Source organism: Biomphalaria glabrata, chromosome 2 (genome assembly GCF_947242115.1).
Source record: "Biomphalaria glabrata chromosome 2, xgBioGlab47.1, whole genome shotgun sequence".
NCBI lineage: Eukaryota > Metazoa > Mollusca > Gastropoda > Planorbidae > Biomphalaria > Biomphalaria glabrata.
Window position 1 is genome coordinate 37,884,736 of NC_074712.1, and position 27,277 is coordinate 37,912,012.

Below are 27,277 nucleotides of genomic sequence, written 5' to 3' on the forward strand. Positions count from 1 at the left end.
CTCCAGACAATTCTATACGTATACTGAATCTGTCTAAGCACATCTCCATTCAAAGGATGCTATTCAAACCTCACTTTAAAAGAAATACAGTTTTATATCGTACCTCATATTTCAATTTTCCAAGTGACACCAAAAGTAAACTCTCCATTGTGTCAATAAATGATCTGTAATCGTGCAGCCAGGGTCCAAACGTGAGGTAACTAAAACAGTTGAAGAATATCTTAAAATAGTGTACACAAATTATGATATGGAATATATGTCTTAGTTCAAACGAAATGTTTAAACCAATAAAGGGGTGTTCTAAATAGTTGAATAACAGAAGACCAAATTTTAGAGCTATACACAGTTGTACACTTTTTCTTTGTTCTGCATAGAACGTATGACGTATGATGAGACACATGATCTAGTATGATGAGACACATGATCTAGTATGATGAGACACATGATCTAGTATGATGAGACACATGATCTAGTACAGTGATGCCCAACCTTATACGGCCTGCGGGCCATTTTAATTTCTAACACTCGTGTCGCGGGCCACATTAACAAAAAGATACCAAAAAAATGAAATAGAGAATAAACCATTTTAAATGGTTATATTACAATTTTGTGGCTCCAATAGGCCTATTTACGCCATAATTCAATTATGTAACAAGGGTTTCAGATGTCTTATAGCTGAAAAAGTTTTCTACTAAAATAAGTGCTTGTGAACAATGTGATTTTATAGTGATCATACCATCAATGTTTTTCGCAAATGTGCAAGACTTAATAGACAACCTGGCTAAGAAATGTACTGTCACTATTGTTCAAAACTTATCAAGCTGGAAATCTGAATTTGTAAGTCAATCAGTTCCAGCGGCATTAGTATTTTTTTCGAAATCTGCTGGTCTGTCATTTAGTTTTGAATGGAGATTTTCACCAACATTGTCTATTTGATTTGATTTGATTTGATTTTTGATTTGAGGCACATCGGCACAATTTAGGCCATGTCGTGCCTGCAGTCCCTTAAGGACTACTCTCTCTCTAAACAACAAGGGTCAGATTCATGCCTGAAACGCTGACAGCTTCATTTTTTTTTCAGGCCGATTTAATTCCATCATTGCTAGCAAGCACTTTGTTATGCTTCATTTCTCTTGTTAATGTGAGCTACTCTGTAGCCTCCATGACTGTCGACTCCTTCTCTTGACTTCTTAGTAAATATTTTCGTCAATTGCTCAACTATAGACGTAACTTTGCGATCTTTTCTTGGCGACTCAACCATTAATGCCACAATATTTTTGTAATGGTTTGTTTTAGAATGCATTTTATGGTATGTTCCTTAAAAACAGTCACAATTTACAAATCAAACATGTTGGCTTATTATGTTCCACCAACAAAACAAATATCTGTCCACTTTTCCTAGAAGTTTCAACATCCAATTTTCGTTTCTTCAGCTCTCCCATTTCATTAACGTGCAAATGTCACACGACACGGCACCAATCATGTTGATGTCAAAAGTACACGAACCAAAATGATGCAGAAAAGATGTGCAGTGTTACACACATGAGATGTCATGAACACGGCTAGCTCTTGACAGCCGCGGTATTGTCAATTCTTGTTGCCGAAAAAAACAAAACCTTGTGTCCTTATAGAAAAAAAAAGTTAACATGAATATTACAAGAAAATAGATTAGAATGAAAGCCATCAAAGAAAAAGCTAGAGTCCTATCATAGAAAAAAATAAAATGTTCAACCTTTTTTTTTCCCCTACATTTTGTGCCGATGTTTTGGCGGGCCGGTCCAAACCACGTCGCGGGCCGGATCTGGCCCACGGGCCGTAGTTTGGGCATCACTGATCTAGTACGATGAGACATGATCTAGTACGATGAGACACATGATCTAGTATGATGAGACATGATCTAGTATGATGAGACACATCTAGTATGATAAGACATGGTCTAGTACGATGAGACACATGATCTAGTATGATGAGACATGATCTAGTATGATGAGACATATGATCTAGTATGATGAGACATGATCTAGTATGATGAGACATGATCTAGTATGATGAGACATTATCTAGTATGATGAGACATGATCTAGTATGATGAGACATGATCTAGTATGATGAGACATGATCTAGTAGGATGAGACATATGATCTAGTATGATGAGACATGATCTAGTATGATGAGACACATGATCTAGTATGATGAGACATGATCTAGTATGATGAGACATGATCTAGTATGATGAGACATATGATCTAGTATGATGAGACATGATCTAGTATGTTGAGACATGATCTAGTAGGATGAGACATGATCTAGTAGGATGAGACATGATCTAGTATGATGAGACATGATCTAGTATGATGAGACATATGATCTAGTATGATGAGACATGATCTAGTATGATGAGACATGATCTAGTATGATGAGACATTATCTAGTATGATGAGACATGATCTAGTATGATGAGACATGATCTAGTATGATGAGACATGATCTAGTAGGATGAGACATATGATCTAGTATGATGAGACATGATCTAGTAGGATGAGACATATGATCTAGTATGATGAGACATGATCTAGTATGATGAGACATTATCTAGTATGATGAGACATGATCTAGTATGATGAGACATGATCTAGTATGATGAGACATGATCTAGGAGGATGAGACATATGATCTAGTATGATGAGACATGATCTAGTATGATGAGACATGATCTAGTATGATGAGACATGATCTAGTATGATGAGACATGATCTAGTATGATGAGACATGATCTAGTATGATGAGACATGATCTAGTATGATGAGACATGATCTAGTATGATGAGACATATGATCCAGTAGTTTTTCAGCTTTTGGTTAACTGGCATCAATACATTGAAAGCCTACTTTTGAAAACGTTACTTTGTTTTTATTTCGGTCCTTCCCTGAGGGTGAAAATGTATCAGAGGTCCTCCACTGGGGGTGCAGATGTATCAGAGGTCCCTCCCCTGGGGTTGCTGATGTATCAGAGGTCCCCCCCTGGGGGTGCAGATGCATCAGAGGTCCTCCCTTGGGGGTGCAGAGTATCAGAGATCCCCCTCCTGGGGGTGCAGATGTATCAGAGATCCCCCTCCTGGGGGTGCAGATGTATCAGAGATCCCCCTCCTGGGGGTGCAGATGTATCAGAGATCCCCCTCCTGGGGGTGCAGATGTATCAGAGGTCCCATTCGTAAACAAACATGCTGAGATTACTCTCTTAAAGCACGTGAAAGAAAGCGGACAGTGAGTTTTAAGGTCGCCTTGTCCCCGTACAAAGACAGACCTATTGCCGCACATGGACCAGTTACCCCTCTTAGATCCTTGTCACAATCATGCATAATGCGACATTCTTAATAGAGAATATTATTTACTGTTTCATCGTCCTCGATGCAGTGGTGGCACCGTGCGTCGTAGTGTTCTCGAAATCGCCCGAAGTAAACACCAATTGGACAGTGACCGACTTGGAAATGGGTTAGCACAGCCCGCTCCTCACGATTAAGTTTTCGATCTGATCTACTCATCTGCCAGTATAGCTCACGTACTTTATCGGAAGCGTCCCAGATCTCTTACCAATGTCCCAACAGTCGGTAGTAGGCGAGGCCAATGTCCCAACAGTCGGTAGTAGGCGAGGCCAATGTCCCAACAGTCGGCAGTAGGCGAGGCCAATGTCCCAACAGTCGGCAGTAGGCGAGGCCAATGTCCCAACAGTCGGCAGTAGGCGAGGCCAATGTCCCAACAGTCGGTAGTAGGCGAGGCCAATGTCCCAACAGTCGGTAGTAGGTGAGGCCAATGTCCCAACAGTCGGCAGTAGGCGAGGCCAATGTCCCAACAGTCGGTAGTAGGCGAGGGATCGAATACTTTCGTAAGTGTACGCTGCATCAGGTACAATTGCAGATGTTAACCATAACTTCATGTCATTTAGGTCTTTTGTATCATTAAACAAACACCTGAAATACTGTACTCCTCATTAATCTTGGTACTGTCACCCACGCCTTAGTATCCTGCATTAATTACTTATTACCTTTAAGTCTAATACCTGAATGAAGCAAACGCTAAGATGACCAAACCAAATACAACAGAGAAAGGAGACAAATCAGTGGCCGAGAGTTTCATGGTGGCTCCTAAAATTGACATCCGTCTGTTGAAACGTAGTAGATGCAGAACTTGGAGAGTCGAAAGGAAACAAGCGAAGGCAGCCATAATGACGAACAACTGGTCCCACATGGCTACAGTCTGGAAGTTGTAGAAGTGACCTACAGAAAGCGGTCAGATAAAGTAAAACTAACTAACGGGGAAGCCCAATGCATAGCAATGGTAAAGAGAACACTTCTAAGAGAGAAATCTAGTGGATTGTGGGCACTTGAAGCGCAAAGGAATTAGGTCAGATAGATAAAGATATTTTCGTGTGTGTGTGTATATATATTATATATCTAGTGGATTGTGGGCACTTGAAGCGCAAAGGAATTAGGTCAGATAGATAAAGATATTTACGTGTGTGTGTATATATATTATATATCTAGTGGATTGTGGGCACTTGAAGCGCAAAGGAATTAGGTCAGATAGATAAAGATATTTTCGTGTGTGTGTATATATATTATATATCTAGTGGATTGTGGGCACTTGAAGCGCAAAGGAATTAGGTCAGATAGATAAAGATATTTTCGTGTGTGTGTGTATATATATTATATATCTAGTGGATTGTGGGCACTTGAAGCGCAAAGGAATTAGGTCAGATAGATAAAGATATTTTCGTGTGTGTGTATATATATTATATATCTAGTGGATTGTGGGCACTTGAAGCGCAAAGGAATTAGGTCAGATAGATAAAGATATTTTCGTGTGTGTGTATATATATTATATATCTAGTGGATTGTGGGCACTTGAAGCGCAAAGGAATTAGGTCAGATAGATAAAGATATTTTCGTGTGTGTGTGTATATATATTATATATCTAGTGGATTGTGGGCACTTGAAGCGCAAAGGAATCAGGTCAGATAGATAAAGATATTTTCGTGTGTGTGTGTGTATATATATTATATATCTAGTGGATTGTGGGCACTTGAAGCGCAAAGGAATTAGGTCAGATAGATAAAGATATTTTCGTGTGTGTGTGTATATTGTTACGAATCTCACTATCCAGGCTCTCTGCAAACTGCACCATACACCACCAACTTAAAGAACCTGACAAGTCAGGGCTCCAAAATAACGTAAAGGTTTAATGTCCATAAATAACAGCCAATACTGTACAATTGGCAGCACGTAGAACAGTACAAATAGCTCTGCGATAACAAATATCTCTCCGATAACACCGTTCCGCCGTATCAAGTCTTGCACTGGCCTCTCCGTCTCGTTCCGGGCTTGCACTGGGTTCAACAGTTCGGGACTGACTTCACACACTTGGGCTCGTTGTGTCGGACTCGATCACAGACCAAGATCAAGACGCCGTTCGTCTCAACTGTACTTGACAGTACTCCGCACTGAACCGTCGTAATGCTCCGTACAGAACCACACCGTTGAACTGTGCTGTAGTCGACCGTGTTCTGAACTCCTGTCGTGAACCCGCTTTCTGAACCGTCTTGACTGCGTCACTTCCGCTCTTATATAGGGTCCCTACTGGCCTTCTCGAACCGGACAGAACGCCGCTCGACGTTTCTAGGTGGTCAGATGACTACAACTCTCGTGACGCCCCTGAGCTCTGTTCACGTCGGCGATCCTTCCCGAACTCTCTTGTTGACACTCGTCTCAGCCGATCGTCGTAACTCGTCACGGTTGACCGCTCGTCTAGCGCTGGCCTGGGGCGATTTGCGTCGGCTGACTACACACACACCACTACCCCCATCTGTGCCACCACCAGGTTTATAACAATATATATTATATATCTAGTGGATTGTGGGCACTTGAAGCGCAAAGGAATTAGGTCAGATAGATAAAGATATTTTCGTGTGTGTGTATATATATTATATATCTAGTGGATTGTGGGCACTTGAAGCGCAAAGGAATTAGGTCAGATAGATAAAGATATTTTCGTGTGTGTGTGTATATATATTATATATCTAGTGGATTGTGGGCACTTGAAGCGCAAAGGAATTAGGTCAGATAGATAAAGATATTTTCGTGTGTGTGTGTATATATATTATATATATATAATATATCGGAGATCGGTAGGCTGGTTCAGTAGGAGACGCTGTTAGCAATGACGATATGTATATGTTTATACTTGATTCTTGTTTGTAAATATGCTAATGAGCATGTAAACTAAATTTATTTTTAGTCCACTTTAAAAGTAATTAAATTCTTGGATCTTAGTTAAATAGAGGGTTAAAAAATTGGAGAGAGAGAAAGACCTGTCTAGTAAATAAAGTCTTGTACTGGTCATGATAAAAGTTTAAACTATTAAAGTTGTCTTTGTATGTTCAAGAAGAATAGACACGTAAATGTATAACATTGCTATTTGTTCTCCATTACACACCAGGATGTCTCCAGGTAATAGCTTATCCATTAGGAGATCATTGTGTTTTCTGCACACTTTGATTACCTGGAAATGTGACAATCAAGCCTCAAGATTAAACCTATCTTTATGGTATCGCGACTTAATGTCCCATTTATAAATATGACGTTTTATTATTTTTATTTAAATACTTTAAATAGATTTGTATTTATTTTTAAAGGGTCACATCTAAACTTTAGAATTAAATGCAGTTTCACATTTGGATTGCTAGTCAAACACTACCCACCCCTCTATGATATTTAAACTTCGTAACCATTAATCTCACAATTTAGAAAAAGTTTTGGTCAATCAAAAATTATGTAGCTCTGCATGCTTTGAAGGTAAGCATTATTGATGCCTTAACACTTTTATACCCGGTACTGAGATTCGCTCTTTTGGATCGAAAATAGATCGATCTCATAAGCAAATTAACATATTACCTTGATCCTTATTGGCTTCTTTAGACACGTGGTCTGAGATGATGGCATGACCAACAGACAAGGCAATAGTTGCAGCCGATATGAGCAAGTTGATACACTCGATAATGTTCCAGAACTTGGTAAAAAATCTCAGCCTCTCTCTGTACAGGAAGAATAACTCTCTAGCTCCAAAAAAAACCAGAGCTATGTAAACCAGCCAATCACAGACGATCATTGAGATAGGGTATGTGTCTCTGTAGTTGAATAACCTGTTTAGAGTTTAATGAAACAGAGTTAAACAACTTCATATTTTTTAACGAAATAATATGAACTAGTATGTTATAAACATATGTTTTCTCCAAATGTTAAAAGCCTACATAAAAATGGAAGTTGAGTCACAAACAAGCAAGTCCGGCGAAAGCTACAAAAAGTGGTTTGGTGTAACTAAGACAAAAAAAAATTCCAACATGTACCAATGCTGCTCTTTTAATGTCTTTCAATATGCCTCATTTCATTTGAAAGCATGCCACACTCAATCGGACCTTTGCTGAGCTTTAACAAAATCGTTATAGATTTAATTCACTGATCCAATCAGAGCTGAATACGTTAAAAGTGTGTCGTCATTAATAATGAAATTTGAGTAAATATAACGAAGAAACAAACAAAAAGATTAATTTCGTTTCAGAAAAGAGACAAAAAATGGCGTGGTTAATATTTTTTTTTTACATCGGGGCAGTATGGTTTGGGTTGGTTGTAATGGTATGACATTGTATCAACACTCTATGCCATGTTATGACCCTGTAAAATTATTAATATGTTATGACTTTCTAAAAGCACCTTACGTGATTTTGTAAAAGCACCATATGTTATGTTGTGACTTTCTAAAAGCATAATATGCAATGTTATCTCTTTCTATCAACACTATATGCTATGTTATCTCTTTCTATCAACACTATATGCTATGTTAGGACTTCTTTATAGCACCATATGTTATGTTAGGACTTCCTACTAAAAAACCAAATATGTTATGTCGTGACTATCTACCAACACTGTATATTATGACTTTCTATATTTTGTTTTAAGTGCAAACCTGAAAGGGTACATGTCAATGTGACCTATGATGACCCCAGCCTGCGGGAACTCAAACAGAGCCGTGACCATCACAAACATATTGATGTTAGGGGTGTACACGGTGGCCTCGATAATGACCACACGCGTTTTCTCATCGATCCAGGAGTTGTTCTGAAGATACTGGGCGCTGGCCAAAGCCTCTTGAAGGGAGCCAGGAATATCGAGAACGTAGCCACCTGGAGGGTACACACCAAGCAGACCAGGGATATGCAATCCCCCAATGTCTGACCAGGTGCGATACAGCCAGGCCGCGCTGGAGATAAAATAAAAGCATGAACAAATATTAACATTAAATGGAGCACAACTAAAGTTAAAAAAGGTCAGTTCTACTTAGTTCTAACTTTAATAAACTTTAATCCACAGTCAGGACTCCCAATCATATTTGGTTTCTCATTTCTGCCCACAGCCCGTTGTTTTCCCCATATTTGGTTTCTCATTTCTGCACACAGCCCGTTGTTTTCCCCATATTTGGTTTCTCATTTCTGCACACAGCCCGTTGTTTTCCCCATATTTGGTTTCTCATTTCTGCACACAGCCCGTTGTTTTCCCCATATTTGGTTTCTCATTTCTGCACACAGCCCGTTGTTTTCCCCATATTTGGTTTCTCATTTCTGCCCACAGCCCGTTGTTTTCCCCATATTTGGTTTCTCATTTCTGCCCACAGCCCGTTGTTTTCCCCATATTTGGTTTCTCATTTCTGCCCACAGCCCGTTGTTTTCCCCATATTTGGTTTCTCATTTCTGCACACAGCCCGTTGTTTTCCCCATATTTGGTTTCTCATTTCTGCCCACAGCCCGTTGTTTTCCCCATATTTGGTTTCTCATTTCTGCACACAGCCCGTTGTTTTCCCCATATTTGGTTTCTCATTTCTGCACACAGCCCGTTGTTTTCCCCATATTTGGTTTCTCATTTCTGCCCACAGCCCGTTGTTTTCCCCATATTTGGTTTCTCATTTCTGCACACAGCCCGTTGTCTTCCCCATATTTGGTTTCTCATTTCTGCACACAGCCCGTTGTCTTCCCCATATTTGGTTTCTCATTTCTGCACACAGCCCGTTGTTTTCCCCATATTTGGTTTCTCATTTCTGCACACAGCCCGTTGTCTTCCCCATATTTGGTTTCTCATTTCTGCACACAGCCCGTTGTTTTCCCCATATTTGGTTTCTCATTTCTGCACACAGCCCGTTGTCTTCCCCATATTTGGTTTCTCATTTCTGCACACAGCCCGTTGTTTTCCCCATAATTTGTTCTGAAGGGATCACGAATGTTGACATGGGTTACATTTCTTTTATAATAAATTTGTTTCCTGAAAATCTTCGAAGGTCAAAATAATTCAACGATAAATGTTGGTCAACTTATTATATCTGAAATACTCTAAAACTATCAACATTTCTTCACTATGTCCTGGTCATATTTGTAACATAATGTATTCGAACAAAATAAGTTTTTTTTCATTAACAGAAATAGAACGTTTGTTTCTACTTGATAAACTACATCTAGGCTTATATATTGGCAAGCTAGAAGACTTACTCCAATGATGACTGTTCATTTATAGAAGTGCTAGATCTATTTCGTTGTACAATATTGCTGGAAGTTTCATGAGAATATTCTGCTGTGAGTGATGATGTAAGATCAGTAGCATAAACAGCTGTAAAATCAGTGGTAATAACAGCTGGAAGGTGAGTGGTATCAACAGCTGTAAGGTGAGTTGTATCAACAGCTGGAAGGTGAGTGGTATCAACAGCTGGAAGATGAGTGGTATCAACAGCAGTTGCATTAACATCACGAGTGCCAGTTGCATTAACTTCCCGAGTGCCCATTGCTTTAACTTCCCGAGTGCCCATTGCTTTAACTTCCCGAGTGCCCATTGCTTTAACTTCCCGAGTGGCAGTTGCTTTAACTTCCCGAGTGGCAGTTGCTTTAACTTCCCGAGTGCCAATTTCTTTAACTGTCTTAAGGTCATTGACACCAATAGTACTGTTTCGAACATCTCTACGTGAGTTTTGAAATGAAGTAGACAATGTGTTTCCTCTAGACAATGTGTTTCCTCTAGACAATGTGTTTCCTCTAGACAATGTTGCCAACGTAATGGATGATTTTGATCCAATTCTTCTACGATTGGACTTGTTTTTTTTCCGTTTGTTGGATGTCGATCTGGTCTCTCCAATTGCAATGTTCTTGACTGCATTATATAGATCTGGTGGGCTTTTTCTCTTCAAGACATTTCCATTAAGGATCTCTTGGACATCAGTCAATAAACTTTTCCTATCAGACGTTGTCACTAGATGTAAAAAAAAAAAGGTTAGTTTTAGAGAACTGAAGAGTGGAAAAGATTGTATTATAGAACAAAATTAAGTTACATGATAAGTCAATGTCCGAAGATTAAAGAAGACAGCAGCATTTGGCATGACCACACAAACATAGTTGCGACCTACACATATTGCCACATCTAATGCAGATAAAGCCGTTGTCTAGCGGGGGAGGGGGTGCAGTTAGGTTTTCTTTTCGTCATCTGCGCTTGTCTTCGACAAGAACTCTTCTTTGTGTCTCTAATTTATGTTCCGCGATGCTCGTTAGGGTCTCCATCTTTCTCTTTTATGGGCCATTCGTTGCTAGCTGCTGCCCTCTATGCCAATGAGAGCAGAATTTCAAGTATTTGATCTTTATAGCGATTCCGGAGGGATGGGTCAAGACTTTACGTTGTCCTCGTTGAAGCTCGTCCAAAAAGATCGTCTTTGGCATACGATCATTGCTCGTGTTTGACCGAGACCATTAGTTCTAGAAGGCCTCAACATTGACCTCCCACGTCGCAACCTGTGGGCAGTGGAGACTAATAGCTCGTTGCCACGTCGTACATGCCTTTGACATGGCAACAAACAATTGGTTTAAGCCTCTTACAGGTTGCAATGTTGCAGGTCAGTTTTCAGGCCTACTATCCGACTGGTCTCGGTTTGACCCAGCACAGCTGACGAATGCCAAGCAGTGCATCTTGACTATCTACCTCAGTGTTGGAAAGGGTAGGCACAGAATTAATGTAAAACTAATTTAGAGGGAAACTAGTTCAATTTCATCTATATGACGGCCCGTTGTGGCTCTTGATGTCCACAGTGTACCAACAGTGTATAGGGTTTCTATGTTTATTTTTATTGGCATGAATTTTTATTTGATGTTATATTTCAAATTTTGGAATTTCCGCAAGTCTATTTGTCAATAAAACTTAATTTTGTCAGAGAAAGTAACTTTTTTAGGAAAAGAAAAGTGTCTTTTAAAGTAGAAGTTGTAAAAGAAAGTTTGTCGAGAGAAAGTAAATTTTGTCAGATGAATGAAGTATGGTTCACCTTTCTGATTTTTCGAATTATGAGACAGATGGTGCAAAGATCATGTGTTTCAGTGGCCCACGGTTAACGAGGGCATCGTGTGGTCATAATGACAATGTCAGATGAAGAAACGTTTTAGACCAATGAGAGTGTCTGAAACAGTTTGTGAGAGAAAGTGACAACAAAAATGTTTAGTCTTTGTGCTGGCTTCACCACGCCTCGATTGTTTAGACTACGACAAAACGAAATAGTCACATTCATTGTCACATTAACCTTTCATTCCCCACGCCGTTTAATAGTTTTCCAAACAAACAAAAAAATGAACTCCCACAAATCAAAATGTTAGTTGTATCAGACCCTCTACGAATACAACAATTCCACAACCATTCAGCTTGAGTTTATTTGTAATTGTAAGGGAAATATTGTTTAAGTTTTAACAACAAATATATGAAATAAGAGTTGTCAATTCAAATGTTGAAGATTTTATATGAGTTCAAGGGAGCTATAGAATTCTTATGTCTAACGGCTACCCAAGTGTTCACCAAGTCGTGCATGTCCATCAGAGAAACTCTAAAGAAGTCATTGGTTTTCTTGGGGGCTTTAGGCAACCCACTTCATACTCTAATGGAACTATGGAAGAAAGAGCACTTGTACGATTTTGTTCCAGCATATGGCATAAGAAATATTCCTTTATCCAGTGGCGTAGCAAGGTACCCGTGGGCCCGGATTCAAGAATGTGTTGATTGACCCCTCTCCCCCCTCCCATATGACAAATATTGTGTGTGACAAAGAAGTTCAGTAGTTTGTATGTATCGGTACATTTACAAGACATTCCAATGCAAGTTCATGAAACAAAATTTAAGACCATGTTGAAGTATCGTTTAGCATAGTGAACATAATGCGCAAGTGGCTACTTTTGTTGAAATATGATATAGTACTGTCCACTCATATAGAAAAAATATTGCCTTGGTATGGTTAGTAATTGAAAGAAAGATGGTGATATTTTATTACTTAAGAGTATTTGTTCAGTCTGCAAACTTCTGGTTCTCACAAATATGAAGACCTACAAATGACTCTCTGATTGCAATTTCTTTTGGTAGTTCGTCATCGGAGTTTACAAAACATTTACAGAAAATATTGCAAATGTAATAAATTTGTAATTCTCTTTGAGTGCTGTCAACCATGATAGAGTAAATGGCGCAGATTGGATCTCCTTTATGTATTTTGATAAAATTGCATTCTCCAACAGGTCGAGGTAAAGGCTTGTGTTTTCATTTTCTTAAGAATGTGTGTACTGCCCAGACATTTTCGTTGTTACTTGTGCCACCTAAACGATACTCTTCGCGATGACCGTTAAGTGAAAGGTTTTTGCATGCTTAAGTCAAAACTAACATTCACTATGTGATGAATTACTTTCAGGCAGCAATTATCAACTTCTTCAATGTGCTCTTTGTTTACATCATCCACCGTTCTCAGTCGTTCATGGTGTCTGTAGGTTTGTCAAGATTGTTGATGAAGTCATTAGTAGGTCGCTCTTTTTTTATTTGACGATTCGGTTGGAACATAAGCAGCATTGATGCTGTGTCATGGTATAAACCCGAGACCATTGAGACCATACGAACGACTTTCCAGTGCACATACCAGACGATAAAGCAGCCATTCAAGTGAAAGACACTATTTCATGATAAATGTAATTATCGCTGTATCTTAAAACTGTGTGTGATAAACATCCTCCTCTATTCAGTCACGAGAAGTTGCATAAAAAGTCAACATCCTTAATTAAGGTTTCCCTAAGAAAGAAACAGAATTTGTTGCTTCTTTTGTTTGTTTAATATCTAAGTTTAAGTCTAAATCTAGATTTCTGGTAATAGAAAAACATTTTTTAAAAGCAGAAGAAAGCTAATACTATCAACGGTTTCATTCACAGAGAGGGGAAACAAAAGAAAGAATGGGAGTATGGGACCCAGACGTCACTACCGACGCACCGTCACCACATTACAATAAACCTGATGAAAGCAGTTCCTTACAATAAATCTAGGTGAAAACACGGTTTAATGTTTTCATATTAATATAAAGTTTGATATGACGTTTAGGATATTTTAAGAAAAAAAAATTTAAAACCATTTTTTACAAAATTGAAGTGTAGGGCAGGCCACAATTGGTCATTAGTCATGGGACCAGGCGATGTGAAACCCCTACGCGCCATGCATTGCCGTATTTGTAGAGTTCAATTGGCCTTAAGCAATTTGGGATATGGGGCCCCATACAAGTCCAGATATTGTAACTACTAAATATTTCTTGGAGGCCCTAAGCTAGAGCTTATGTTGCATAGATGTAAATCCGGCCATACCCCCATGGTTGTTACACCATCGGGTGTGGGCCCCTAAATGGTCGTGGACCCGGGTTCATTGAACCCCTTCGCGTCATGGATGCTACGCCACTGTCTTTATCTTTGTGTCTTCCTGAGTGACATTCAGTCCCCTTTTGACTTCAGACTAAAACAGCTTCATTGTAGTCAAAGCTGCTATCTACTGTCTACATTACATTTTGAGAAGGAACTATCCACACCTACAAAATGTCTACTATCAGTGAGCTATCAAATCGAATCGAATCAAGTTGATAACCTCATCACGAGTACAATTATATACTGCGATAATTGTGTGTGTGTTTTAATTAAATGGTTTACAACAGATCTATTTTTTTTTACTTGTGTTGAGATCGTATAGCAGTTCACAAGAATCTTTTTTTATGCAAATAAAAATATTAAAAAACAATATTCGAAATCCCAAGATCCTTAATATCAATGAATCTTCGTGTCTGCGGAGTCCTGTCCGAGGATGTAAAGATGTTGGAACAGATAATGATTCAGATACAAGAAAATTCCATTACACTGGGGGACAAACAATTTTAAGCAAAAAATCTTCAATGCTTTATTTGGTTGTTACATTTTTTGTTACAATTATATTTAGATATACATCACGTGATCCAGTTTCAATGTCGTTAAGCGTGTATTTTTGTAACAAATTTAAACGTTGTCTAAAAGTTGTTTTTTTTTTTTAAACATATGAAGTATCATACTACACTAGTTGTTTGGGTATGCTGACATTATATGAAGTATCATACTACACTAGTTGTTTGGGTATGCTGACATTATATGAAATATCATACTACACTAGTTGTTTGGGTATGCTGACATTATATGAAGTATCATACTACACTAGTTGTTTGGGTATGCTGACATTATATGAAATATCATACTACACTAGTTGTTTGGGTATGCTGACATTATATGAAATATCATACTACACTAGTTGTTTGGGTATGCTGACATTATATGAAATATCATACTACACTAGTTGTTTGGGTATGCTGACATTATATGAAGTATCATACTACACTAGTTGTTTGGGTATGCTGACATTATATGAAATATACTACACTAGTTGTTTGGGTATGCTGACATTATATGAAATATCATACTACACTAGTTGTTTGGGTATGCTGACATTATATGAAATATCATACTACACTAGTTGTTTGGGTATGCTGACATTATATGAAGTATCATACTACACTAGTTGTTTGGGTATGCTGACATTATATGAAATATACTACACTAGTTGTTTGGGTATGCTGACATTATATGAAGTATCATACTACACTAGTTGTTTGGGTATGCTGACATTATATGAAATATACTACACTAGTTGTTTGGGTATGCTGACATTATATGAAATATACTACACTAGTTGTTTGGCTATGCTGACATTATATAAAATATACTACACTAGTTGTTTGGGTATGCTGACATTATATGAAATATCATACCACACTAGTTGTTTCTGTATGCTGACATTATATGAAATATACTACACTAGTTGTTTGGGTATGCTGACATTATATGAAATATACTACACTAGTTGTTTGGGTATGCTGACATTATATGAAATATCATACTTCACTACTTGTTTGGGTATGCTGACATTATATGAAATATCATACCACACTAGTTGTTTCTGTATGCTGACATTATATGAAATATACTACATTAGTTGTTTGGGTATGCTGACATTATATGAAATATCATACTACACTAGTTGTTTGGGTATGCTGACATTATATGAAATATACTACACTAGTTGTTTGGATATGCTGACATTATATGAAATATCATACTAAACTAATGGTAAAAGAGTTTAGTTTAAGCACATCAGCACAATTTAGGCCATGTCGTGCCCGTAATCCTTTAAGGATCACTCTCCCTTTACATAACAAGGGCTAACTTCTATACAGTTAAATCATTAAAAACAAGGTCTATTTACAGTTAAAATAGTAAAGGTAGTAAAAAATTAATAATTTGGTAAAAGTCTTATGTAAATATTATATGTTCACAGTTGAAAATCAGATCTTCGTAGACAACCCCACCTCCCTGACAAAGCCTAGTACCTTCCCAGGGTCGACATTGTCGAATAGTGTTTTCAAGGTGTGTGTTCTAAAAAAATTTATTCCTGACATCCTGGTATCTGGGGCAATCAATGAGCATATGTTCCACGGTTAGGCAAGAGTCACAGTACCTACAAAGTGGGGGCTCTTCTCTCTTCAGCACAAAAGAGTGCGTGATGTAGGTGAGGCCAATCCTAAGTCTGGACATGGTCGTGCTACCACGCCTTGTCAGACCCTTAGATGTGGGCCGCCACCTGACATCCGCCACAATCTGCCTGAGTTTATTGTGAAACTTAGCCTCCAATCTGTCCTGCCACTCTCGATAGGTGGCAGAGGCAATACTTTGTCTCAGGTCCGAGCAGGGAATTTGGGTTCCTGACACCGCGTGATTTAGCGCTCTCTTTGCTTCTCTGTCTGCGGCTTCGTTTCCCTCAATGCCCACAAGGGAGGGGACCCAGATGAAGGTGACATCCCTATGGTCGGCTGTTAACTAAACTAGTTGTTTGGGTATGCTGACATTATATAGAAATTTCATACTACACTAGTTGTTTGGGTATGCTGACATTATATAGAAATTTCATACTACACTAGTTGTTTGGGTATGCTGACATTATATAGAAATTTCATACTACACTAGTTGTTTGGGTATGCTGACATTATATAGAAATTTCATACTACACTAGTTGTTTGGGTATGCTGACATTATATAGAAATTTCATACTACACTAGTTGTTTGGGTATGCTGACATGAAATGTCATACTACACTAGTTGTTTGGGTATGCTGGCATAATATGAAATTTCATACTAAACTAGTTGTTTGGGTATGCTGACATTATATAGAAATGTCTTACTACACTAGTGTCAGTATGCTGAGATTATATAGAAATGTTTTACTAAACTAGTTGCTTTAGTATGCTGAGATTATATAGAAATGTCTTACTCAACTAGTTGCTTTAGTATGCTGAGATTATATAGAAATGTCTTACTAAACTAGTTGCTTTAGTATGCTGAGATTATATAGAAATGTCTTACTAAACTAGTTGCTTTAGTATGCTGAGATTATATAGATATGTCTTACTAAACTAGTTGCTTTATTATGCTGGGATTATATAGAAATGTCTTACTAAACTAGTTGTTACGGTATGCTGACCTCCTCCTGCAGTAGAACAACTAAAGTTCATCTTGGAAAAAAAAATTTTATGTGAGTAGAGCTCGCTTCTATAGAGTCCGTTCATATAACGCTTGGTCTCGTGTCTACAAACACATTCCCGTTCACATATAATAACGAAAGTGAAGGTGGCGTTCACTTTAGTGGTAGAGGAACCAGCCATTTTGTTTAAATTGACAAGCTTTTCTTCCAGAGCTGAGGCCAATGCTTTCTTGGTCACCATTTCTCTGCACATAGTGCGGTCTGCCCTAGGCCAGGGCTGTCTTCCAGAGTCATCAACATCGACGTCCATTACTCTCAGGTTTGATTATATCCATATATATCGGAGTTGGAGACAACCATCTGCCCATCGAGAGTTGTCCATAAAGGAAATAGCTATTTGATTATATCCATATATATCGGAGTTGGAGACAACCATCTGACCATCAAGAGTTGTCCATAAAGGAAATAGCTATTTGATTATATCCATATATTTGGAGTTGGAGACAACCATCTGACCATCGAGAGTTGTCCATAAAGGAAATAGCTATTTGATTATATCCATATATTTGGAGTTGGAGACAACCATCTGCCCATCGAGAGTTGTCCATAAAGGAAATAGCTATTTGATTATATCCATATATTTGGAGTTGGAGACAACCATCTGCCCATCGAGAGTTGTCCATAAAGGAAATAGCTATTTGATTATATCCATATATATCGGAGTTGGAGACAACCATCTGCCCATCGAGAGTTGTCCATAAAGGAAATAGCTATTTGATTATATCCATATATATCGGAGTTGGAGACAACCATCTGCCCATCGAGAGTTGTCCATAAAGGAAATAGCTATTTGATTATATCCATATATATCGGAGTTGGAGACAACCATCTGCCCATCGAGAGTTGTCCATAAAGGAAATAGCTATTTGATTATATCCATATATCGGAGTTGGAGACAACCATCTGCCCATCGAGAGTTGTCCATAAAGGAAATAGCTATTTGATTATATCCATATATATCGGAGTTGGAGACAACCATCTGCCCATCGAGAGTTGTCCATAAAGGAAATAGCTATTTGATTATATCCATATATCGGAGTTGGAGACAACCATCTGCCCATCGAGAGTTGTCCATAAAGGAAATAGCTATTTGATTATATCCATATATATCGGAGTTGGAGACAACCATCTGACCATCAAGAGTTGTCCATAAAGGAAATAGCTATTTGATTATATCCATATATTTGGAGTTGGAGACAACCATCTGACCATCGAGAGTTGTCCATAAAGGAAATAGCTATTTGATTATATCCATATATTTGGAGTTGGAGACAACCATCTGCCCATCGAGAGTTGTCCATAAAGGAAATAGCTATTTGATTATATCCATATATTTGGAGTTGGAGACAACCATCTGCCCATCGAGAGTTGTCCATAAAGGAAATAGCTATTTGATTATATCCATATATATCGGAGTTGGAGACAACCATCTGCCCATCGAGAGTTGTCCATAAAGGAAATAGCTATTTGATTATATCCATATATATCGGAGTTGGAGACAACCATCTGCCCATCGAGAGTTGTCCATAAAGGAAATAGCTATTTGATTATATCCATATATCGGAGTTGGAGACAACCATCTGCCCATCGAGAGTTGTCCATAAAGGAAATAGCTATTTGATTATATCCATATATATCGGAGTTGGAGACAACCATCTGCCCATCGAGAGTTGTCCATAAAGGAAATAGCTATTTGATTATATCCATATATCGGAGTTGGAGACAACCATCTGCCCATCGAGAGTTGTCCATAAAGGAAATAGCTATTTGATTATATCCATATATTTGGAGTTGGAGACAACCATCTGCCCATCGAGAGTTGTCCATAAAGGAAATAGCTATTTGATTATATCCATATATCGGAGTTGGAGACAACCATCTGCCCATCGAGAGTTGTCCATAAAGGAAATAGCTATTTGATTATATCCATATATCGGAGTTGGAGATAACCATCTGCCCATCGAGAGTTGTCCATAAAGGAAAAAGCTCTACACTTATAAGAGAATGAAAACTCTTTTTTAAATTAAATTCCTCTATTTTTTAGTATTCACGTTCAATAACTTATGACCTATGATCAAATGAAATAGTTGAATAGTATACAATCAAGAGCTTATGAAATAGTCGATCTACATAGTCTGTTTGGAATGTCTATAATAGAAGAAACTGGTTTACGATCAAAATTATTTTTAAAAATACCCAAGGATTTACTCATCTAAAATGTTATTTAACCTTAGAATATGCAACTTCAGTCTGGGATCCCTCAACTCAAACAAAAAACAAAAAAACTAGAACAAATACCAAATAGAGCAGTGCAAACGAATATTCAAATTCGATCAGAGTAACAACATTAGTAAAATCAATAAATTTAGAGAAACCCTAGGACAGAAGAATAAAAAGTAAAGTAGCTATAATACATAAAACACTGAACCATAATTTACAAATAGAAAAACAAAACCTAATGAAATACTCAGACAGACACAAAGATAGAGATGTCTTATTCCATATTCTAGGGCAAATTCTTACAAGTGCTCCTTCTTCCCCAGTGCCATTAGAGAATGGAATGGGTTGCCTGAATCAGCCAGGAAAACCAACGATTTGGCAGAGTTTAAGTCACTGATTATCTCGTATGACTAGATAGACACATGAAGTGTGTAGGACGTCATGTTCTTTTTTAAAGTAACGTCTGTAATCTATAAGATAAGATAATCACACAAACATTTTAAAATTACTGTAGTTTTGTCACAAAGAACTTAAAGAACCGTAAAGACTTTTAAGGCCCTTAATAGAAGCAGCTTCCCCAGTCTCCTATAAGTAGTTATTTTATTTGTCAAATACATTATGTATTTCCTTCTCACCCCGAAAACAAAAAAACTAGCTTCCTACTATACATACTCTACCTTTGCTAAATGACGCTTGAGTTGTTTCTGAATAGTCCATTGAAGCGAATCTCTTCCCATGATGCAATCTGCCTGGCTTCTTCCCCTTGTATTCTGTCCAACGAGGGTTAAAGTGCTGCCAACTTCTAGAATCTTGCGACCAACTGGGAGAGCAGCGGAGATGAAAATTTCGGAACTCTGAGTTGGCACTGCAATAGTCTGAAAGTTTGAAATATTTGGGAACGTAGATCTATTTGTGTATGTATTTTCAAGTGTTTTTTTTAAGCCATAAGACTGAACATAGCCAGGTTTTTTTTGTGTATGTAGTGGTAATAAAGTTAATATAAACACAAAACAGCCATACACAAATATGTGGAGCAGAACAAAGCCAATAAATGTAATTCTTATATGATCCTATTTAACTGAAGAAGCTCATTTGAATGAGATTTAATAAAGCCTTTCTTTAAAGCAATTAAATACAAAACATTCTCGATCTTTCGTCAAAATCCCCCCCCCCCCCCCCACAAAGAAAAAACCCTAACCCTAACCCTGAACTAATTCCTACAATTAGCTTGCAAGGTCATGGGTTGAAAGGTTAAAGACTGGTTGGAAACTGGACACTGGGTGGATGGGTGTTTGATGAATTCTCTAAAGATTTGACGTTTGTGTACATCTGTGGGGAAAAAAAACTTACTGGCCACACAGTGAAAACTTTGGTTGGACCGTTATAATTTTTTCAAAATATAATCATCTTACAATTAAGTTTGGCATTCAGCGGAATTCCCCGCACTCGACTCCAATGATTCTTTGTATTCATTAAAGAGTTGAATAAATAGATGTACATTTAGCGTACGTAGACATGGAGGCGCGGTGGCTGAATGCTAGAGCGCTTGGCTTCCGAACCAAGTCCCGGGTCCTAAAATTTGTGTTCAAATCCTGATGAAGACTGGGATTTTTAATTTCGGGATCTTTAGGAAGCCTTTGGGTCCACCTAACTCTAATTGGTACATTCCATTAGTTGGGGAAAAGTAAAGGCGATTGTTCGTTGTGCTGGCAACATGACACCATCGTTAACCGTGCGCCACAGAAACACATGACCTTTACGTCATCTGCCCTATAGATCGAACGGTCTTAAAGGGGAAACTTATTATGTAGAAATCATGAGCTGAACTGTTTGTGCTGATTGTGCATAGCTCACTTGGAACACTCCTTGCAATAATGAAGTAAGAAATAAATAGAATCAAAAATTAAAAATCAGCCTGAATTCTGAACCTGGGGTCCTGGGATCGAATCGCTGTGAGGACTGAGATTTTGAGCTTCGGGATTTTTAGGGCGCCCCTGAGTTCACCCAACTCTAATGGGTACCTGACTTTAGTTGGGGAAAGTAAAGTTAGTTGGTCGTTGTGCTGGTCAAATGACACCCTGCTCGTTAACTGTGGGCCACAGAAACAGATGACCTTAACATCATCTGCCCTAGAGACCGCAAGAACTGAAAGGGAAACAACTTTTTCTTGAACAGTTTCCTAAAGGAGGAGTTGATTTTCTTTTTGACTTTTTTCTTCATGTCGAAAACACCAAAGTTTGATAGAAAACTTCAAGCGTGAGTACCATTGCCAAGTCTGTGTTGACGTATTCTGATTGGTCCAACGCGATAGGAAGTCAGGGTGATGACAGTTTTGCTGCTGCCATTCAGGTCACGTCCATTCCAGTCTTTTGTGGCGTACATGAAAGGAAAGAACGCGTTCTCAATCCAGTTCCACAAGTGATGGCCTTCGTTGACCTTAAAACAGAATTGAGATACAAGTATTATTTCTACATGAATGTTTAGAACGTAAAGAAGAAATAGCATTCCTAAATAGAGAACTAATGTAAACAATGGGTCAATAGAGAACTAATGTAAACAATAGATCAATAGAGAACTAATGTAACTATGGGTCAATAGAGAACTAATGTGAACAATGGGTCAATAGAGAACTAATGTAAACAATGGGTCAGTAGAGAACTAATGTGAACAATGGGTTAATAGAGAACTAATGTAAACAATGGGTCAGTAGAGAACTAATGTGAACAATGGGTTAATAGAGAACTAATGTAAACAATGGGTCAGTAGAGAACTAATGTGAACAATGGGTCAATAGAGAACTGATGTAAACAATAGGTCGATAAAGAACTAATGTAAACAATGGGTCAAATAGAGAACTAATGTAAACAATATGTCAACATTATATTGTAAACAATGGGTCAATAGAGAACTAATGTAAACTAATGTAAACAATAGGTCAATAGAGAACTAATGCAAGCAATAGGTCAATAGAGAACTAATAGAGAACTAATGTAAACAATGGGTCAATAGAGAACTAATGTAAACATTGCGCTTAAAATGGGCTCCCTTTTCATAAAGACCTTAAGTCGTGCTCCAAATAACTTGTGCTTTCAAACAGAATATAAAATCTACTCGCGAGCAGATAGAAACGTATTTTTGAGTGCTTAGAGACAGAGTAAAGCTGTGTTTACACACACACACAAAGTTTACGATGTCCGATGGAATAATGCGGCTACTCTGTGGCAGAGTTGAACCTCGAAACCTTCAGGAGTCTCACAAGTTTTTTTGTGCGCATGTGGTTTAAGTTAATCTTGTGAAATCTTACAATCATATTAATCTCTTCAATTAATTTAACGCATATTCGATCCAATAGATCATAAAATAGAACGTGTGTCAACACTGAGTGCTTTATTTCGTGAGTGCTATATTTCGTGAGTGCTTTATTTCGTGAGTGCTTTATTTCGTGAGTGCTTTATTTCGTGAGTGCTTTATTTCGTGAGTGCTTTATTTCGTGAGTGCTTTATTTCGTGAGTGCTTTATTTCGTGAGTGCTTTATTTCGTGAGTGTTTTATTTCGTGAGTGCTTTATTCCTTAGAGTTTATGGGTACATTCGAACAATTTAGGTCAAGCCCATTTAGCTTTGTTAAATCACTCGCCTTCAAGTCAGAAACCAATCACGAGTGCTCTATCCCTGGGTGGTCCAATTCTACGTGCTCTAATCCCAAGTGCTTTAACTCCAAGAGCTCTAATCCTAAGTTCTCTAATCTCAAGTGCTTTAATCCTTTTTGGCTCTAATCCTTAAGGCTCTTATACTAAGTGCTCTAATCCCAGGTCCTCTAATCCTAATTTTTTTAATTCCAAGTGCTTAAAACCGTATGTGCTTCGCACCCGCAACATTTGTAATACTTTCGGTAGACATAGATGATCATTTTGAAATGTGTATGTGTGTTTATGAGTGTATTGTAAAACGAGTATGTATGTGCATGAATAAACACCTAGGATGACTTATTGTAAAATAACGTAAGCCTATACCAAGTATTACCTTGTCGACGTCATGCTCTTTGTTCAGTAATAAGGACACGCTGTCACAATACAAAAAGGCTCGGTCATCTCTGGAATTGAAGACCATGGCCAGAAAGAGAGCCAGAAAGATTAGATAGAAAGATACCTACAGGAAATGAGAATAACAAAATGTAATATTGATATGCTCTAGTCACTATCTGACAAATGTGGTTTAGAATTAATAAATTAAGGACTGGAAAAGAAAGTGTGCAAGTTAATACTTTTGTCAGACGTTATTGAACTAAAACTATGAATTGCTAAATGAAGATCCCCAGAGCTTTGCACCATGCATGCGATGTTCTTGTACGCTTGCAAACTGCGAGGACAAATTTAGAAAATTATTTATACATTTACTTTAAAGGAGTAATTATTATAATGACTTATTTTATGCTGCACATCTTTATAAAGGAATAGTTAATAGTTTAGTTTGTGTTCATTATTTAACGGATAGTCAATGACTATTAACTGATATTTAACTTAGTTTATAGTAGTGACACTAATTGTTTAAAATGCCCTGAACTATTGATACTAAACCTGGCCCATTAGACACAGTAACCTAAATAGGTTATTAAGCCAAGCCCTGTCCATATTTTAATATAATCCTAACTTTTTAATATTGGATTAATCCTCAGCTTAAACTCTCAATAAGATTCCGATTAAAATGACTAATGTTTTGGTTCCAAAGACAGCGAGTCTGTGCCCTAAGCCTCAGACCTCTTTACTCGGTCAGATAGAACGCCAAGTATAAATAAACACTTATCTCTAAAAAAGTAAAGTTCCCTTTTCAGACCTTCTGGTCTATAGGGCAGATAATGTAAAGATCTTCTGTTTCTGTGGCCTACGGTTAAGGAGGGTGTCATGTGGTCAGCACAATGACCAACGCCTTCCCCAGCTAAGGTATGTACTCATTAGGGCTGGGTGGACTTAAAAGATCCCAAAATTATAAATCCAAGTCTTCATCAGGATTCGAACCCGGGATACCCCGGATTGGAAGCCAAACGCTTTACCGTTCAGCTACAGCACCTCCGAAACTCATCTCTGACTAGATTTTTCTTTTAAATTCTAAACTTTGTTGTTTTTTTTAACCCAATTTTTAAAAAATCACAATGTTAGAGTTTAATGATTTGAGAGACTGACCTGTGTGGATTGTTAGGTCGACCTCGTGATTAAATTTGGCATAGAGTAAACAATTCATCCTTATAGATGTACTCAATAAACAAATCTACATTGAATCCTAGTTTGATCCACTCAGCACACACAAAAAAAGAGAGCTATAGTTAACATTTTTGACGTCTACGAACCATGAAGCTCTAACTATAAAATAAATTATTGTTTTAAAGTTTGTAGATTAATGAAGAATTCTATATTTTAAGTGCCTGAACAGAACCAGCGGTGACCTACATGTTTTGACAAAGTCAGACAGTTACAATCTAATCATTTGTTAAAAAATGTGTTCTATTTTTGATGATGTAAATAATTTATAAGTGCCAATGAGATCTAATAAACATACAGGTATTTGTATTATGCTCTAATTTGAAAAAAAAAAGTTTTGTCTAATTGCAGTTGGCAGTTAACTTTTTCTGAATATTAATACTTAAACACATTTTCCTGACCTTGACCTACTGTAGATTGTCCTAGAAATAGTTACTTCCGTCGGCTTATGTCTTAGCACTTTTAGAAACAAGTCATCTTTAGATATTTGCTTTATTGGAATCACATTGGGGAAATCTGACCTGGTTGTCTCCCATGAGAGGATGTTGCGTTATGAAAGGGTTAACTCCCATGTTTAAAGCTATATTTAGATCCCCTTTGTTAGGTTTGTACTTTAAGACGATGTCAAATAAAACAGAAACACAGGGACCGATTTTTTGTTTCAATTTCTTTAAATAACTATTTGAACAGAACTTTCATCTTTCTCAATCCATATTTGACACAGTTCAGACATTATGTCCTATATGAGATGAACTGTTAGGTGGTTCACATATCAGGCAGTTCGCGATACAGAATGTCCTCTACATGTATATTCTGAGACTAGTATCTTGACTCTAGACTATTCTAGAACAATTTTGATCAGTTTTAGATGGTAACCATTAGAAAAACAAGTTCCTTTTTTAACTTTAGAACTTAGAAGAGTCTTGTCTATGTTTGGTAACAATCCTCAGATCTAATGCTGATGTGAGAAGTACAGAGATAGAGCGGGGACGGGCCACTGTGTTTCAATTCATTCCAATAGAACGAGTTTGTTGTTCCCAAGGAATAGTTGATTTCCACTAAATGACTTTTTAAAAGTGAACCTAAGTTTATTTGGCCTTACTTTCCACTAAATGACTTTTTAAAAGTGAACCTAAGTTTATTTGGCCTTACTTTCCACTAAATGACTTTTTAAAAGTGAACCTAAGTTTATTTTGGCCTTACTTTCCACTAAATGACTTTTTAAAATGTAACCTAAGTTTATTTGGCCTTACTTTCCACTAAATGACTTTTTAAAAGTGAACCTAAGTTTATTTGGCCTTACTTTCCACTAAATGACTTTTTAAAAGTGAACCTAAGTTTATTTGGCCTTACTTTCCACTAAATGACTTTTTAAAAGTGAACCTAAGTTTATTTGGCCTTACTTTCCACTAAATGACTTTTTAAAATGTAACCTAAGTTTATTTGGCCTTACTTTCCACTAAATGACTTTTTAAAATGTAACCTAAGTTTATTTGGCCTTACTTTCCACTATAACAGGTTGAGTTGAAAAGAAATTACAATGTACAGGTTCCAAACATTATTCATGCATGCTTCACCACTAATAGCTAATAGTTTTATATATATATATATAAAGAGAACATGCTTAGGAACAGAATGATACGGTGAACTCATGGCGGTAAAGAGAGGAAAGAGTCAAAAGTAGAAGGATCGGTGATTTTTATTTTTCTTATACAGCCCCATTAGTGGCTATTTTCATAATCCCTACACAATCTAACGTCGAAGATTCAGCATAAAGAGTTCCTTTTGTTAATTAAATTTTGTGATTCAATTATTTCAACTGTTGATCAAAGAACCAAAAGACGCACAGAGATTTCATAAAATCATTGGGGGGGGGGGGAATGTTTGACAACAGCATTGTGTCCAAATAGTTGGTCCATATATACTTATATAGTGGTCCCCACGATGAGTTCACTAACGACATCATGTCGACTGTTCACTTTAATGAAGTAAGAATTGTTCAGTATTACCTCCAGAATGAGATTTCGTATTTCCTTTTCTTTCTGCCTCTCGAGCTCCTCCTTAGACATGGCTTCTTCTTTGCTTGGTTTGGAAGTTGGCACTAAAAGGATACAGTTGTAAAGTTTGTGTTTGCTTGACAGAGTTTTTTTAATTGCTGGTAAGTTTTCTTGTAGCTTCTTATTAATTAACTTCAATGAACGCTCTTTAAATTTAAAAAAAAGCAGCGATGTAAGGAGAGAGATTATAGGACATCGGATTAAAGATCCTAATGTAAAATGACCAAAGTTAGGAGCTGAAATAAATTTGTCGCAATTCCATGTAAAAAAGAAAATTCGGAAAATTATTTTCAAGGAAGGCGAGGGTTCTTTTTTTAACATTATATAGTATATGTTTGGTCCTAGTGTAAGACATAACTCACTATCAAATGTCATTCTTCATAGTACAGTGGAGGGAGCCCCAAAAAAAGGTCGTCCAAAGAAATGCTGGCTGGACAACAATATAATGGACAGGCCTCTCTCTTGATAGCCTGCTCAGTGGAGGACTTTGGTTAGTCACAGCGCTCCTACGACGAAAGAGATGAGAGAAAGATGATAGGTTTTGGTATCTTTTAATATCTTCTACACATGACTCGACTTACCACTTTTCTGAATGCAATCCATAGTTGAGTTTAATGACTTGAAAAGAGGCCTATGTTACTGAGTGTGTTACCTCCGCACCACACGGCGTTATGTTTCAATAGGATAAGACTTGAACCCAGGGCGTCCTCATGAAGATCAC

The 27,277-nt window shown here is 37.6% G+C and overlaps 1 protein-coding gene across 1 annotated transcript in view; it reads right to left on the minus strand.

Moving 5' to 3' along the window:
• LOC106062881 (uncharacterized) overlaps window positions 1–27,277 on the minus strand; it is a 31,262-nt gene extending 3,985 nt beyond the window's left edge. Inside the window, exons 1-10 of the mRNA XM_056020369.1 lie at window positions 27,138–27,277; window positions 26,509–26,600; window positions 23,268–23,393; window positions 21,511–21,682; window positions 19,924–20,121; window positions 9,586–10,336; window positions 8,016–8,309; window positions 6,947–7,194; window positions 4,057–4,273; window positions 104–200 (exon numbers count right to left, since the gene is read on the minus strand). Of these exons, the coding sequence (XP_055876344.1) occupies window positions 104–200; window positions 4,057–4,273; window positions 6,947–7,194; window positions 8,016–8,309; window positions 9,586–10,336; window positions 19,924–20,121; window positions 21,511–21,682; window positions 23,268–23,393; window positions 26,509–26,600; window positions 27,138–27,159 (2,217 nt within the window). The 5' untranslated portion in view covers window positions 27,160–27,277. The remainder of the gene's footprint in view (window positions 1–103; window positions 201–4,056; window positions 4,274–6,946; window positions 7,195–8,015; window positions 8,310–9,585; window positions 10,337–19,923; window positions 20,122–21,510; window positions 21,683–23,267; window positions 23,394–26,508; window positions 26,601–27,137) is intronic.